Source organism: Macaca fascicularis, chromosome 5 (assembly GCF_037993035.2).
Source record: "Macaca fascicularis isolate 582-1 chromosome 5, T2T-MFA8v1.1".
NCBI lineage: Eukaryota > Metazoa > Chordata > Mammalia > Primates > Cercopithecidae > Macaca > Macaca fascicularis.
In genome coordinates this window covers 120376116-120392791 of record NC_088379.1, presented here as the reverse complement: position 1 = coordinate 120392791, position 16676 = coordinate 120376116, and the positions used below count along the sequence as shown (strand labels likewise).

Genomic DNA, 16676 nt, shown 5'->3' with positions numbered 1-16676 from the left:
TTTCAGAAGTCTCACAACACTTATTCCCACACACCTCATCTACCTTTGCTCAAACTTACCTTAGATGATGAAGTCCTCTTAGTTTTCATATGTTTGGTGTTTTGTCGTTGTTTTTTTTTCTGATTCTCACAATCTTTCTCCTTACATTTTAGCTCAAAAGCTTCAACCATTGAAAACTCCTTTCATGCTGGAGTCAGAATTAATCACTTACTGATCTGGCTGTCACAGCAAGTAACTTCCACCTCTAATCAAATATGTCAAATATACAACTTTATTCCTATCTGTTGTCTCCCACACTAGATCTGATTTCTTTGAAGAGAGTGGTTGTGTCTTATATCTTTTTATCTCCAGGATCTATCTCAGATCTTTGTTCTGGAAAGAAGCTTAAATAATGCTTGTTAAATTGTATTGACTGTTAAATTTATCTCTCACTGAGCTGGGCTGTCTCCTGTTTGACCAATGATAGTTTGATGTGACTCAGGATTTGATACTGAAAAGTAGAAGTGAAGCAGTATTCGTAAATTAGCAGGTTTAAACCCATGTGAGAGCAAACAGAAAGGACCTTGGGTGACATCAATATGAATATGACACCTAAACAAGCATGAGAAATGGACAGCAGCTTTCTCTGTACCCATAGCACCTGCTACACAGGGGTATTGGGAAAATGTGAGAATCTGAGGGAATGGCTGTAATGAAATGATGGCCCAAGAAACATGGATGACTACTCTTAAAAAGACTGTTCTTGCAAAATCTAATTTTTTCATCAGGCTTGATTTGTCTGGTCTCTGACATCTTCTCATTCTTAATAATATCCATGAAGAAAATCCTCACATCCTATCTCTGCCTTGCACCTAACCACTTTAGACATATAACTACAAGTTTATGTGCATACCACTTGATATATAGTGAAGGCTTATACTTTAACTTACTTTAAAATAAGCAGTATGCCAATGGGTGTTCCAGTGTATGCAGTTGTCTTTCTATTTCATTTCGTTCATTTTTTTATTCTAAAATTAAGTATTTAATTTGTTACTTTTTGTGACGTAAAGGACACACACACACTTATACAAACACACCAAGCACACACATGCATGTGCTCACCTATACACATATGCATATCTACACATGCATGGAAAAAACTAACTTTACAATTGACTTTCTTGTTAAAGCACCAACGATCACATGAAGATCCAGCTGCTCTGAGGTTCAATTTCTATGAAGTTATTTCAGCAGGACATTGGGCTCCATCTGACTTAAAAACTTTGCAGAGAAGATGCCTAGTACCTGGATGGTATGCAGTCCACATAGAAAGATGGCTAACTTACTTTGCTACTTCTCAGGTAATGTCCTGAAATTACTTTCTTCTGTTTATTTTATTATAATGTCCTGAAATTTTATATTTTATCATAATGTCCTGAAGTTACTTTCTTGTGCTTATCATGGTTGTGTTGCACTGACAAGCAGAAAATGTGAATGAACATTGCCACAGACGGTGATTTATAATCAGAGACAATTATAAGTAAGGAAGAAGTGTGCATTTTACATTTTTAATTTTATTAATACTATTAACATGATAAATATCTCTAAAACACATTCTTGCAATCTTCTTTTGAATAGTAGCTAGTCTTAGAGTGATAAGTTCTCCACAGGAGACATCATGTGATTTACAGGCAACAACTCTCAACTACCAGTACAACAGCCAGTTAGACAACAACTTTATGAAACACCACATGCAGATAACTACATGATGTTTGTTCTGTATGACCCTTATAAGGAAAGAAGGTCATTCACTAGGCTGCCAAATGGGGGGTGTTATAATGGCTACAGGAACATGAGATAGACCAAGAAATAAGGATTTGAAAAAAGGCATCCATATTTTTTTTTTTGGATTGATCTTTAAAAAAAAAACTTTTAAGTTCTGGGGTAGGTGTGCAGAATATGCAGGTTTGTTACATAAGTATACATGTGCCATGGTGGTTCGCTGCACCCATCAATCCGTCATCTACATTAGATGTTTCTCCTAATGCTATCCCTCGCCTTGCCCCACACCCCTGACAGGACACAGTGTATGATGTTCCCCTCGCTGTGCCTATATGTTCTCATTGTTCAATTCCCACTTATAAGTGAGAACATGTGGTATTTGGTTTTCTGTTCCAGTGTTAGTTTGCTGACAATGATGGTTTCCAGCTTCATCCATGTCCCTGCAAAGGACATGAACTCATCCTTTATTATGTCTGCATAGTATTCTATGGTATATATGTGCCATATTTTCTTTATCCAGTCTAAAATTGGTGGGCATGGGGCTGGTTCCAAGTCTTTTCTATTGTGAATAGTGCTGCAATGAACATACATGTGCATGTGACTTTATATTAGAATGATTTATAATCTTTTAGGTATATACCCAGTAATGGGATTTCTGGGTCAAGTGCTAGCTCTGGCTCTAAATCCTTGAGGAATTGCCATACTGTCTTCCACAATGGTTGAACTAACTTATGCTCCACCAACAATGTAAAAGCGTTCCTATTTCTCCACATTCTCTCCAGCGTCTGTTATTTCCTGACTTTTTAATGATCACCATTCTAACTGGCATGAGATGGTATCTCATTGTGGTTTTGATTTGCATTTCTCTAATAAATAGTGATGATAAGCTTTTTTCCATGTTTGTTGATCGCATAAATGTCTTCTTTTGAGAAGTGTCTGTTCATATCCTTTGCCACTTCTTGATGAGATTGTGTTTTTCTTGTAAATTTGTTTAAGTTCCTTGTGGATTCTGGATATTAGCCCTTTGTCAGATGGATAGATTGCAAAAATTTTCTCCCATTCTGTAGGTTGCCTGTTCACTCTGATGATAGTTTCTTTTGCTGCGCAGAAGCTCTTTAGTTTAATTAGATCCCATTTGTTAATTTTGGCTTTTGTTGCCGTTGCTTTGGGTGTTTTAGTCATGAAGTCTTTGCCCATTCCTATGTCCTGAGTGGTATTGCCTAGGTTTTCTTCTAGGATTTTCATGGTTTTAGGTCTTACACATAAATCTTTAATCCATCTTGAGTTAATTTTTGTAGAAAGTGTAAGGAAGGGGTCCAGTTTCAATTTTTTGCATATGGCTAGCCAGTTTCCCCAACACCATTTATTAAATAGGGAATCCTTTCCTCATTGCTTGTTTTTGTCAGGTTTGTCAAAGATCAGATGGTTGTAGATGTGTGGTGTTATTTCTGAGGCCTCTGTTCTGTTTCATTGGTCCGTATATCTGTTTTGGTACCAGTACCATGTTTGTTTGGTTACTGTAGTCTTGTAGTATAGTTTGAAGTCAGGTAGCATGATGCCTTCAGCTTTGTTCTTTTTGCTTAGGATTGTCTTGGCTATACGGGCTCTTTTTTGGTTCCATATGAAACATCAACATCAACATAAAGTACTCCTACACAAAACCCCATCCAAAGGTTGTCAGCCCCAAAGATCAAAGGTAGATAAATTCATGAAGATGAGGAAAAACCAGTAAAAAATGATGAAAATTTCAAAAAACAGAGTGCCTCTTCTCCTCCAAATGATTGCAGCTCCTCTCCAGCAAGGGCACAAAACTGGACACAGAATGAGATTGATGAATTGACAGAAATAGGCTTCAGAAGGTGGGTAATAACAAACTCCTATCAGCTAAAGGAACATGTTGTAACCCAATGCAAGGAAGTTAAGAACTTGATAAATATTACAGGAACTGCTAACTAGAATAACCAGTTTGGAGAGGAACCTAAATGGCCTAATCGAGCTGAAAAAATGCAGCATGAGAACTTTGTGAAGCATACACAAGTATCAATAGCTGAATCAATCAAGCAGAATAAAAGCTATCAGAGATTGAAGATCAACTTACGGAAATAAGGTGTGAGGACAAGATTAGAGAACAAAGAATAAAAAGGAATGAACGAAGCCCCCAAGAAATGTGGGACTATGTGAAAAGACCAAATCTACAACTGATTGGTGTACTTGAATGTGACAGGAAGAATGGAACCAAGTTGGAAAACACAATTCAGGATATTATCCAAGAGAACTTCTCCTACCTAGCAAGACAGGCCAACATTCAAATTCAGGAAATACAGAGATCATCACTAAGATACTCCATGAGAAGACCAACCTTAAGACACATAGTCGTCAGATTCTCCAAGGTTGAAATGAAGAAAAAAATGTTAAGGGCATCCAGAGAGAAAGGTCAGGTTACCTACAAAGGGAAGCCCATCAGACTAACAGCAGATCTCTGCAGAAACCCTATAAGCCAGAAGAGAGTGGGGACCAATATTCAACATCCTTAAAGAAAAGAATTTTCAAACAGAAAAAATAATTTCATATTCAGCCACACTAAGTTTCATAAGCAAAAGAGAAATAAAATTATTTAATGAGAAGCAAATACTGAGGGATTTTGTCATCACCAGGCCTGCCTTACAAGAGCTCCTGATGGAAGCACTCAATATGGAAAGGAAAAACCTGCACCAGCCCTGCAAAAACACATCAAAATATAAAGACCAATGACACTATGAAGAAACTGTATTAACTAATGTACAAAATAACCAGCTAGCATCATGATAACGGATTCAAATTCACACATAACAATATTAACCTTAAATGTAAATGGGCTAAATGCCCCAATTCAAAGACACAGATTGACAAATTGGATAAATAGTCAAGGCTCATTGGTGTGCTGTATTCAGGAGACCCATCTCACATGCAAAGACACACATAGGCTTAAAATAAAATAATGGAGGAATATTTACAAAATAAATGGAAAGCCAAAAAAAGAAAAAGAAAAATGCAGAGGTTGCAATCCTAGTCTCTGATAAAACAGACTTTAAACCATCAAAGATCCAAAAAGACAAAGAAGGACATTACATAATGGTAAAGGGATCAACACAACAAGAAGAGCTAACTGTCCTAAATATATATGCACCAAATACAGGTGCACCCAGATTCATATAACAAGTTCTTAGAGACCTACAGGACATTCAGACTCCCACAAAATAATGGTGGTTGACTTTAACACTGCACCGTCAATATTAGACAGAACAATGAGACAGAAAATTAACAAGGATATCCAGGAATTGAACTCAGCTCTGGATTAAGTGGACCTAATAGACATCTACAGAACTCTCCACTCCAAATCAACAGAATATACATTCTTCTCTGCACCATATAGCATGTATTCTAAAATTGACGACATAATTGGAAGTAAAACTCTCCTCAGCAAGTGCGAAAGAATGGAAATCATAACAAACAGTCTCTCAGACTACAGTGCAATCAAATAACAACTCAAGATTAAGAAACTCACTCAAAACCGCACAACTATGTGGAAACTGAACAACCTACTCCTGGATGACTACTGGATAAATAACAAAATTAAGGCAGAAATAAAGAAATTCTTTGAAACAAATGAGAATAAAGAGACAACATACCAGAATCACTGGTACACAGGTAAAGCAGTGTTAAGAGGGAAATTTATACCACTAAATGACAACAACAGAAAGCTGGAAAGATCTAAAATCAACACTCTAACATCATAGTTAAAAGAACTAAAGAAGCAAGAGCAAACAAATTCAAAAGCTAGCAGAAGACAAGAAATAAGTAAAATTAGAAAATTAGAGCAGAACTGAAGGAGGCAGAGACACAAAAAACCCTTCAAAAAATCCATGAATCCAAGAGCTGGTTTTTTGAAAAGATTAAGAAAATATATGGACCACTAGCTAGACTAATGAAGAAGAAAAGAGAGAAGAATCAAATAGACACAATAAAAAATGATAAAGGGGATATTACCATTGATCCCACAGAAATACAACTATCATCAGAGAATACTATAAATGCCTCTGTGCAAATAAACTAGAAAATCTAGAAGAAATGGATAAATTCCTGGACACATACACCTTCCCAAGACTAAACCAGGAAGAAGTCAAATCCCTGAGTAGACCAATAACAAGTTCTAAAATTGAGGCAGTAATTAATAGCCTACCACCAAAAATACCAAAAACAAAAAAACAAAAGACAGGATCAGACTGCTTCACAGCTGAATTCTACCAGAGGTACAAGGAGGGACTCCTCCCTAACTCATTTTATAAGGCCAGCATCATCCTGATATCAAAACCTGGCAGAGACATAATGAAAAAAGCATAATTTTACATTCTGTCTTCCAGCTCAGGGTAAGTTGAAATGCTAGTAGCTGGGCCTTACCATTGACCTTTTTCCAGTATTCTTTTTTCTTGGAGACGGAGTCTCGCTCCATCACCCAGGCTGGAGTGCAGTGGCGCGATCTTGGCTCACTGCAACCTTGGCCTCCTGGGTTCAAGCAATTCTCCAGTCTCAGCCTCCCAAGTAGCTGGGATAACAGGTGTCTGCTACCACACCTGGCTAATTTTTGTATTTTTAATGGAGATGGGGTTTCACCTTGTTGGTCAGGCTGGTCTCGAACTCCTGACCTCAAGTGATCCACTCGCCTGGGCCTCCCAAAGTGCTGGGATTACCAGTGTGAGCCACTGTGCCTGGTCTTTTCCAATATTACTTTGACAATTATGATATTCTAGGGCAGTGATCCAGTGATCAGTAAGGCAGGGACCAACATTTCCCTCCTCCCTCTGTCTTGTTTTTTTAAGATTAGATGAGTGATTTTCATTTGGATGACCACTATTTCTGAGCCCTAAGCTCCAGGGTTACTAATAGGAAATTGGTAGGCTGGATGATTATCTGATCACACAACAAATGGAAAATTATGTTTCTACTGAAGTACTAAATCAAGAAAGTGTCTATGTTTACTTCTGATTTACAAAAAGCAAGTTAAGGGCTATAACTTGATAATTCACAAGAAATGATGCCTATGGCAAACTTTATTGTTTATGTGGAAAGATGGAAGAATAATAAACATTCAAATGTATTCTAAGTAGAGCATATTTGCTTCCCATCCACACTGATCTAATTTATGAATGCCACACCAGGTAAAGGAAGGCATCACAGTCTATTCAATTTAATTTTGTTCTTCAGAAAGTGATTATTTCTGACTTTACAGTTGCTAATTATTGATGGACAGCAGCTGAGATCTGACCCAGCTACTGTGATGGATGAAGTCCAGAAGTTTCTGGGAGTTACACCTCATTATAATTACTCTGAAGCACTAACGTGAGTCTATTGTCATGCTTGATTTCATTTCTATTATTTGCCATCATAAATTATCACTGGTAGGTGTGTATATAACATCATTAATACTAGCTGGAATTTATACATCCTATGCTACCTACAAGCAATCAAAGGAATCTCCTCATCAATCATGCAGTGTTTCTCTTTTATTTATTTATTTATTTTTAAATTTTTTTTTTTTTTTTTTTTTTTTTTGAGACGGAGTCTCGCTCTGTCACCCAGGCTGGAGTGCGGTGGAGTGATCTTGGCTCACTGCAAACTCCGCCTCCCGGGTTCACGCCATTCTCCTGCCTCAGCCTCCCGAGTAACTGGGACTACAGGCGGGCGCCACCATGCCCGGCTAATTTTTTGTATTTTTAGTAGAGATGGAGTTTCACCGTGTTAGCCAGGATGGTCTTGATCTACTGACCTCGTGATCCACCCACCTCGGCCTCCCAAAGTGCTGGGATTACAGGCGTGAGCCACCACACCCCGCCATGTAGTGTTTCTCTTTTAAATACCAGAGATACTTTATTTTATAAAGTATATTTTATATTATTGTAAATTCTTCTTTTTGTGAGTTTTCCCTGCACCAGTTTGATTAAGTAAATTTTTTACTTGCCTACCTGTGCAGAAAGTGTCCTAGAAATTTAGGTTACAAAGGTGAAAATGATATTGTCTCCTTTTTCACATAATTTACAGTTTAGAAATGAAATGCAATATTTAGGGCAGAATTGGGAAATGAGTATATTCGTGTTTTATTCTGTATTTATTGAATTATTTATAACCAAATATAATCATGTATACTGTTCCAGCTATTTATTGTTGCATGACAAACCATCCCAAAGCCTAGTGGCTTATAATGACCATTATTTTATTATGCTCATGGAATCTGTGGGTAGGAATTAGACAGGCTACAGAAGGATGGCTTGTCTTTGCTCATGATGTTTAGAGCCACAGCCTGGAAGACTTGAATAGCTGACTTTGACTCAGATGACTGGGACCTGAAATCATCTGGAGTCTCCTTCACTCACATCTCTGAATCCTGGACTGGCATAGCTCAAAGGCTGAGATCAGTGGGTTGGTGACTGTCCATGAGGCCTCCTGGATGACTTGGCTTCCTCACACTGTGGTGGCTGTGTTCCAAGAGGGAGCAATAAGTCAAGGGAGCATGTGGTCCAAGACAGCCAAGTCCTTCTCTAACCTAGACCTACAAGTCACACAGTTTAACTTAGGCTATATTCTACTTGTTATAATAGTCAGTAAAGCCAGTCTAAATCCAAGGGGAGAAAAACAAGATAGCACCTCTTGATGGGGTGGGGCAACATCACCAGTGGGAAAGAATGTGGGATGGGAGATATGATTGCTATCATCTTGGGAAAATAAAACCATATATGTTTATAATTAAAAATGGGGAGAAATGTAAAAGAAGAAAAATGACAAACAAAAACAAGCAGCCAAAAGACACCTTAAAAGAGATTATACTTTACTCATAAAAGCCTCTCCCACAAAGTCTGATACACAACCTGTTAAATTTTAGATAAAATTCTAACAAGCGCAATTGTATAATTTCCCATTTCACAGCAGATTAGAATCAGCAATTAGACAATTAGAGAGGCTAACAGAGGAACAGGAAAAGCAGTAATAAGATTGGGTTGTTCCTTATCCACTAAAACAACCTTAATGAAGTTTTTACCTACACATGGAAATAACAACAACACAAGGCATATTCATGTTAATTAAGTAAACAAAGCTTCCTATAATATGTTTGTATTAATAGTTACTGATGTTGGCCTTTTTTCCCTGCCTCTCAGCAGTAGTTGAGGTAATGTTTCTATCCTGTTTATGACAAATAATTGCTTATGGTTCAATAAACCTGTAAAATTACACTTTTGAAGGAGAGATTACAAACAAGTACAAAATATATGGTTTTAATATGTCTCACACATCACAAAAAGTAATAACCATAGAATAAAAAAACTCAAACCACAACCAACTCATGTGCTAAAAGTTGCCTAACAGTTATATTGAGGAAGATTTTGCATGTTAATTTCACAATTTCATGCCTACTAAAGTAAAACCATAAAGCAATGAATTGATGTAACTTAGAGAGGATAAATGTCCTTTGTTAGACGTAAGGCATATGAAGTTGCCAATGCAATAAATGAAACCAGTACAGCAAAATCATGTAGATTCAAGGTTATGACAACCCTATCTAAGAAAAAAAAATGACTTTCAGTATTCTGGATGGCTCTTCTTTCTCTGATTGTATTAAGCTGTGCCTCACAACAGCTACTGTGGAAAACAAGGAGAGACCACGGCCCATCCTGAGACCACGGCCCTACCTGAGAGCAAAGGAGATGCTCTCAGCATGTGTATAAATATGTTGGCTTTGCTGCCAGGGTTGTATTTTACCTTAATGCAGTTAACTATTCTCATCCTGAGGCAGAAAACAATGTTTAGGGGCACTGTTATGCCAACTTCCTCATCTCATTTTATACAGCACGCTGAATTGTCTTTCCTCTTGGGAAATTAATGAAAACAGGAGAAAGGACTGTGATAGGCAGAGAGCAGATTGAAAAGTCCAGGTTGGAAATGACTCTGTCTTTCTTTTATCCATTTAACTAGTGATGTATTTAATTTTAATTTACAACATGTACTAGGACAACTTGGACTGCAAGGTTCAGGTCTCCAATAATAGGTTGGGCAGGGAACTGTGAAGAAAACTTCCCTCTCCCCCTAAATGAATTCACATATGTGCAGAAGCAAATTGCAGGTGCACCGGTATTATAGGAATGGGCCCAGGGCAACAAAATATTCTGCAACTAATTAACTTTACATCCCAGTCAATTATGCTTCATCCTTCTAAAACATCTGCTGAGCAACAAAAATGCAAACCTTTTCGATGTTTTATGCATGCAGCAAGTCCCGTAGTAATGAACTTAAAATTTCCCTTCTTATTTGGTTCATTCTTCCGTTTTTCCTCTCCTGTTAGTCCTAAACAAAAATTCTTATATATTTGACTTTTAAAAAAGAATTAGGCCACACATCCTTTCTTTTGTAACTCAGTGCAGCTATGGGAGCAAAACAGCATTAGTTTTCTTTAAGAATATGGGTACCTGAATTATCTAACAGAGTATCTGCGTTCAACAAGAGAAATAAGAGGTTGTCTAATCTTCCACTTTATTTTTACACTTCTAATTTGTTTTTTGAAAAGTGTAAGCATTTTGAACTATAAAAAATGCAATATTTTCTGAATTGAAAGCTTTAATTCACATTTATATTCACAGAACTATACCTACATTACATTCAACCCCTTTAATGTATACCAGTGAATGATTTCAAATAAATCTGTTAACATATCTTTGAAATCACCTCCATAAGTAAATAAAGTATCCTAAAGTTCATTTATATATGGGCTGTAATTTTAGCTATTGGTCTTTGATCTTTTATGGATTCATAGGTAAGCTAAGGAACTTGTTAAAAATTTAATGTAAAATTAAACTAAGGATCTATTTCTTTTTTTCATTAGAGTATAGTTACTTAAAATGCATAATAATATATAGCTTCTTTCATCTCAGTTTAGCCTCTCTCAAATCAGCTAAATAAATATCTGGAAAAATGAATTAAATTAAATCAATGGGCATACAAAAATACATTTCCTTTATTCAATTGGTGAGGCTGTCTCACTGAAAATTCTGCACACAATTTGTAATCATTATATGTTTTATGTATTGTAGGTTTGATCCCCAAAAGGGTTTTTGGTGTCAATTACTGGAAGGAGGAAAGACAAAATGCCTTGGAAAAAGCAAAGGCCGAAAATATCCACCTATGGATCCAGAGGTAATATTTTCTTAATCTTTGAATTACTCTAGCAAAAATATTTGCAAACAGCTATTTCAAAACTAGTAACAAGAAATTTGCTTCCTTTCTTTCTCTGCTCTTTCTTTGCAATTAATAATTGTATATACTTAGAGGATGATAGAGATCATTGATACATAGATAATAGATAGATAGATATAGATTGATAGATAGGTATTAAGGATTAATATACATTCCTAGAAATTCTTTGCTGTTTGAATGCAATTCAAACATAAATATTTACTAAAAAGTGACTCATTTCCAAATGTAAAGCACTTAGTTTACTAAACAAGTGATTTTGGATAAAATATTAAAGCATCATTATTATATATTCAATACAGATATTCAAGGCCTACATCACAGGTGGAACTGGACTAAGCAATGGAAAGAATACAAAGACAAAACAGTTGTGAACCCAGATTTATTACAGGATAAATAAATTAGTTATATCCACTGATTTGTAATAGGGACATAAAAATATAAAACAATGACAAACGAAACCAGAAAATGGCAGGAAAATATTTCAATAGAAGTGAGGATGTGAGAAGAAATGCCTTATCTTGTAGAATAGGCTTGGAAAACCAGTCAGCAATTGGCTCAGCCAGGTATCATACATATTTCTCTTACGGCAAGGTGGGCAAAGGGCGATGCAGATGATTCATGGGTTACTATGGAAATAGATGTACCAGAAGGTCCTTAAGCTACATTTTTGAACTCAATAATTTCAAAAGGGTTTCAGAAATCACTTTAATCTACCAAGAAATAAATGTAATGTTCCCACTACTACTATAAACATCTTATCCGAAATGTGAAGTGTTTACAATCTGGTTTAAGGGAAGAAACATAATGAAATACCTGGTGAATGGTCCAAGATGAAATGTAGTTGTCTTAAATCCATTTTCACAGTATACACAAAAGTTGCTAAGGGAGTTTTATGTGGAAAAAGACCATTTGTGTTAAAATATTGAGGAGGGATTAAGAGAGATGGTGCAACTTGGACCAAACGGAAAACAATGAAGGAGCCATTGTTACCTATGCCAGCAACAGAAAAAGTGTTCATCTCTAATTTTATCAAACAGATGGAACGCTGCCAGTTGGGCTATAATATGAGATAAATGACACCCGGGAAGAAAGTCCAATTGCAAATGTCCTGTTTTCCAGAAATCTGTGTAGATGAAAGATAACTATAGAACTAAAACCATTCATATGTTTTATATTTTTTTAGCATTTCTCTAATAATGGCCCATCTCTGCAACATGATTAGAAACATGAGCATTGTAAAAAGGATCAGGTTTCAGAGACCTTATAATATTTTGGAAGCCTAAAGCTCTTAGTGACTAAAAAAATATATTTCAGCTCTGAGTAAATGTATAAAAATTGTGCATAATATTGCAAGTTATTGTTTGTAATAGTGAATTTTAGTTTTTATGATTATGCTCACATTTAATTTTTATATTATGAGTCAATTTTCAAAAAATGTATGTCAGTTTATCTATCTTACTTCTATAAATTTCATTCCTCATGCGGTCCTTATCTCATTTATCTCTAGTATTATACTCCTGTCATCGTTTTTTCTTTCTGTGTAGACTTCATATATCCCACAATGAATATGTGCTGTAATGAAAGATAAGCCGCATAAGATACACCTGGTCCTGTTTCTATTTTGTAGCCACACATTCACCAAATATTTTCAAAGGGTAAAAATAACTGATATTTGAGGAAAAATACAAGAAATATAATATGTTGTAGACACATATATTGTAGTAGATATATTCCTTAAGAAATATAGATTACAGGCCGGGCGCGGTGGCTCAAGCCTGTAATCCCAGCACTTTGGGAGGCCGAGACGGGCGGATCACGAGGTCAGGAGATCGAGACCATCCTGGCTAACACTGTGAAACCCCGTCTCTACTAAGAAATACAAAAAACGGCCGGGCGCGGTGGCTCACGCCTGTAATCCCAGCACTTTGGGAGGCCGAGGCGGGCGGATCACAAGGTCAGGAGATCGAGACCACGGTGAAACCCCGTCTCTACTAAAAAAAAATACAAAAAATTAGCCGGGCGCGGTTGTGGGCGCCTGTAGTCCCAGCTACTCGGGAGGCTGAGGCAGGAGAATGGCGTGAACCCAGGAGGCGGAGCTTGCAGTGAGCTGAGATCCGGCCACTGCACTCCAGCCTGGGCGACAGAGCGAGACTCCGTCTCAAAAAAAAAAAAAAAAAAAAAAAAAGAAAAAAAAGAAATATAGATTACAAAATCCTGTTTGATGAAACGAAGAGCTTTTTTCAAGTTCTTTTTTTTTCTTTCCAGTCTAGAACTTTCCTCTCTAATTACTACCGAGATCATAACGTGGAACTATCCAAACTGCTACACAGACTGGGACAGCCTCTGCCATCATGGCTGAGACAGGAACTGCAGAAAGTGAGATAGCACTGGAGACAAGAACCAAGCCTCTCAAGATACTTTTAGTGTTAAAAAAAAAAAAAAAATCCACAACCTTTATTCTTAAGCACTTGTGATTGTCAACAAAGAACTGTGTGAATAAATTTCCTTCAGCCTTTTTCATAAAATGAAAACTGTTATATATGCACGCATTGACAATTACTAGCATCAGTCCCTGTGTAAGCTTCTGGGAGATAATGTGGGGGTTTGTGGCATTATCCAGTTTCTAGTGTATAGATCATAGCACAGCCCAGTTCCTATGTTAAGCATAAGGTTTCAGATGCTCTATGTACGCCTGATAATCTGGATTATATACAAGTGACCAGTTAAAACGTTAAGGAAAAAATGAGTGAGGTATCTGTAAATGAGGTTAGTCGTAACTCAGTATTTGAAGTAAGGGCTAACATTTTCCCCTTGGGAACTTAAAAACAATTTTGCTTTTATTATGAGAAGGAATTATGTGACCCCATACTCTTATTGTGAGTAATTATTCTTTATTATATCAGCCCACATATTTTCTTTCTGCAGTGACTCCTCTCTATTAATTTCTTGACTTAGAGCTTCCCATGTGTTTTGTTTTCCTCCTGTAAGAGGAGACTGTCTGAGAGCTTCCATATTCACTGATATTATTTTATCTTCCATATTCACTGATATTATTTTATCTGGCAGCACATGCCTTTCCAATTGAATTTGTCATTATGATTCCAGCAAAATCTGTTAAAGTTTTTGGGGAAAAAGAAGAGTATGAAGCTGCATAATACCACTATTAAGTCTAAGGCCATCTCTAAGTGGGTCCAGAAACTTACCATACTAATAATCTAGATATTTCCATCTTGACAATGATATAGTATTTATATATTTTTCACTATCTGAGGTAGAAATAAAGCTTTATTGATAAAATATGGAATGAAAACACCAAGGTGTGTTTGCATATATAGTGAGGCAGTGTGCCTTCTACATAGTATATGTCAATCTTTTTAAAGCATGAATTTTTTCATATATGCCAGTACATCTACTATTGTAGAAGATTATGTTTTTAATGCCTATTAAAAAATAAGTATAATCCAAATCTTACCTCTTCAAACATCACTTATTCTCTAACCTAAACCCAATTTCTCAGCTACACCACCCAAATATTAATTTCTGGAGAAGTAATGTTCTTTCTGTCTTAGAGTTATAGGTTATTTTCTTATTTGGAGGTTATTGTAAGGCTAGTTGCATTTTTATCTCATTTGTCAATGATGGTATATTGATATTTTGTTAAACTTTTCAGTAATACATGAAGGTAAAATTTCAACAGAACAGTAAATCAAACTGACTTTGGTAACATTACCCAACAACCTCTGCTTCCTCCAGAGTAATTTTTCTGTTGGCTGTAAATAATACTACTTTTTCTTGTAATTTGAGAAATTATGCTTGCAATAATATAATAGCAAATCAAAGATCTGTATTTTTCTGTATGTTGTTTGTTGTTGATTTTTAAGCAAACACATCAAATTTATGTGTCCTAATTGGGGTAGTCAGCATCCAACTTTACATTTATACTTCATTAAGATTGTTTGTTTTCCTGTTGTTTCTCAGCGAAAGGATCTTGACCCTCTTCAAAACATGTAAGGCTTTTCATGGATATGAATGTCAATCACATATACTTTTGTTGTTCCTCTCTGTTAACTGTGAGGCTCAATTCTCCACCTTATTATTGCGTAAGTGAGTGTGTGCTTCACAGCATTTTATTATGCACACTAAAATCACAGTAACTGCATGTAGAGCTCTAACCTTTGATTGATTTATTCATTAGTTTCCTCCAATGTATAATTATTTCTTTTTAAAAATAGAGATTAACTTTTTTTCAAGTGGAATAAAAGTAATATTTATAGAACAAAGGGAAACTTTTTTACATCTCAAGTACAATCTATGTAACTCAAGGTTCTCCCACCCATCACCTGGCATTTAAAAGTGTAAGTCATTTTATGCCATTTTCATTGTTTTCTAAATAATGTATACAATATCAGTTAGCTGTCTACAGATATCTGGGAGCAAAATTTTCCCCAAACTCAACTAGTCTTTTCAATTTGGTTACTTTAATCAGTGTGAACATATTTCTCATGAAGGTTGATAGTGAAGACAACAAAATAAATTTTAATTATATAATTTATCTTCATCTTACAATAAACTACTAGGAGGAGCTCTGGGCTGTGAGATTATAGTTAATCAGGAAAAATTTAATATTTAAGAATATCTTGCTGTTTTTTTCCAATTTTTACCCACTGGCTATTTTAGAATTATTGACTCAAGATTTTAATACATGTAATTATTTAAAATGTTAAATAAATTTGATCTCATGGTCTTAAATAATATATGTTTTAGTAGTCATGAAATTTATTTAAGCTATCTATAAATAAAAAAGTAATTACAATGAAGTTACAGAAATGGAGAATTTTAGTTCTTAGGCTAAATTCAGGCTGTTTGTTTAAACTTTCTTTTAATTTCTACCAATGAATATAAGGTATCACAAACTGTAGGCAAAGCAATTAAGTAGAGTAGTATATTAATCTCTCAAATAAGGTGTCAAACTTTCAGTGGTATCTATTCAATAGTCAGTATAAATACAGAGACGGGGTCTTGACAAAAGCCACAATAATAACAGCGTGGTGGGCCATAAAGCAAAAGAAGTTTCTCAATAAATATTTCTGAAAAGGGATAGATACCTCATCGCTGTGAAATAACAACACCTTAGAATCCTATATGTTCTCTTCACCACTTTAAATGACATACTTTCTTTAAAAATTCTAAAGCAAGCTAGTTTCTCTCCTTTCTTTTTTTATAATCCAGTTGCCTAATTCACAGATATAATTACTGATGACCTCACATTGATAAAGGCAAAAACAATATTTGATTATTGTCTTTATCAAAATGTGTATGCATATCAAGTAAGTCTCCAAAAATTATATTACAAAACTGATCCCAAACCAAATTTTGTTTGTATTTAACATGGCCCAATGAGAATTAAATAAACAACAAGAAAGAATGCTAGTGAGAAAAAATTATACTCTTTTTATCACATTTTTTTCTAGAAAAATAGCTTTTAGTCCAATACAAGATTTTGTAGCTCTCGATTTTAACAAACCCATCCATTGACCCTGTGTACTTTTTGTTGTTCTGTCTCACTATTTTAATATAATGTGACACACTTACCATGAGAACTGCTTTATTTTTAATTACAGACAACACAAAACATGTAT

At 35.6% G+C, this 16676-nt stretch overlaps 1 protein-coding gene across 3 annotated transcripts in view; it reads left to right on the top strand.

Moving 5' to 3' along the window:
- The window catches only part of NDST4 (N-deacetylase and N-sulfotransferase 4), a 291849-nt gene extending 276194 nt beyond the window's left edge, over positions 1-15655 (top strand). For all 3 annotated transcript variants that reach the window (XM_074040976.1, XM_005555785.5, XM_045392807.3), the window contains 4 exons: positions 1170-1340; positions 7028-7137; positions 10875-10977; positions 13303-15655. In XM_074040976.1, the coding sequence (XP_073897077.1) occupies positions 1170-1340; positions 7028-7137; positions 10875-10977; positions 13303-13422 (504 nt within the window). In that variant the 3' untranslated portion in view covers positions 13423-15655. The remainder of the gene's footprint in view (positions 1-1169; positions 1341-7027; positions 7138-10874; positions 10978-13302) is intronic.
- The last annotated feature ends 1021 nt before the right edge of the window (positions 15656-16676 follow it).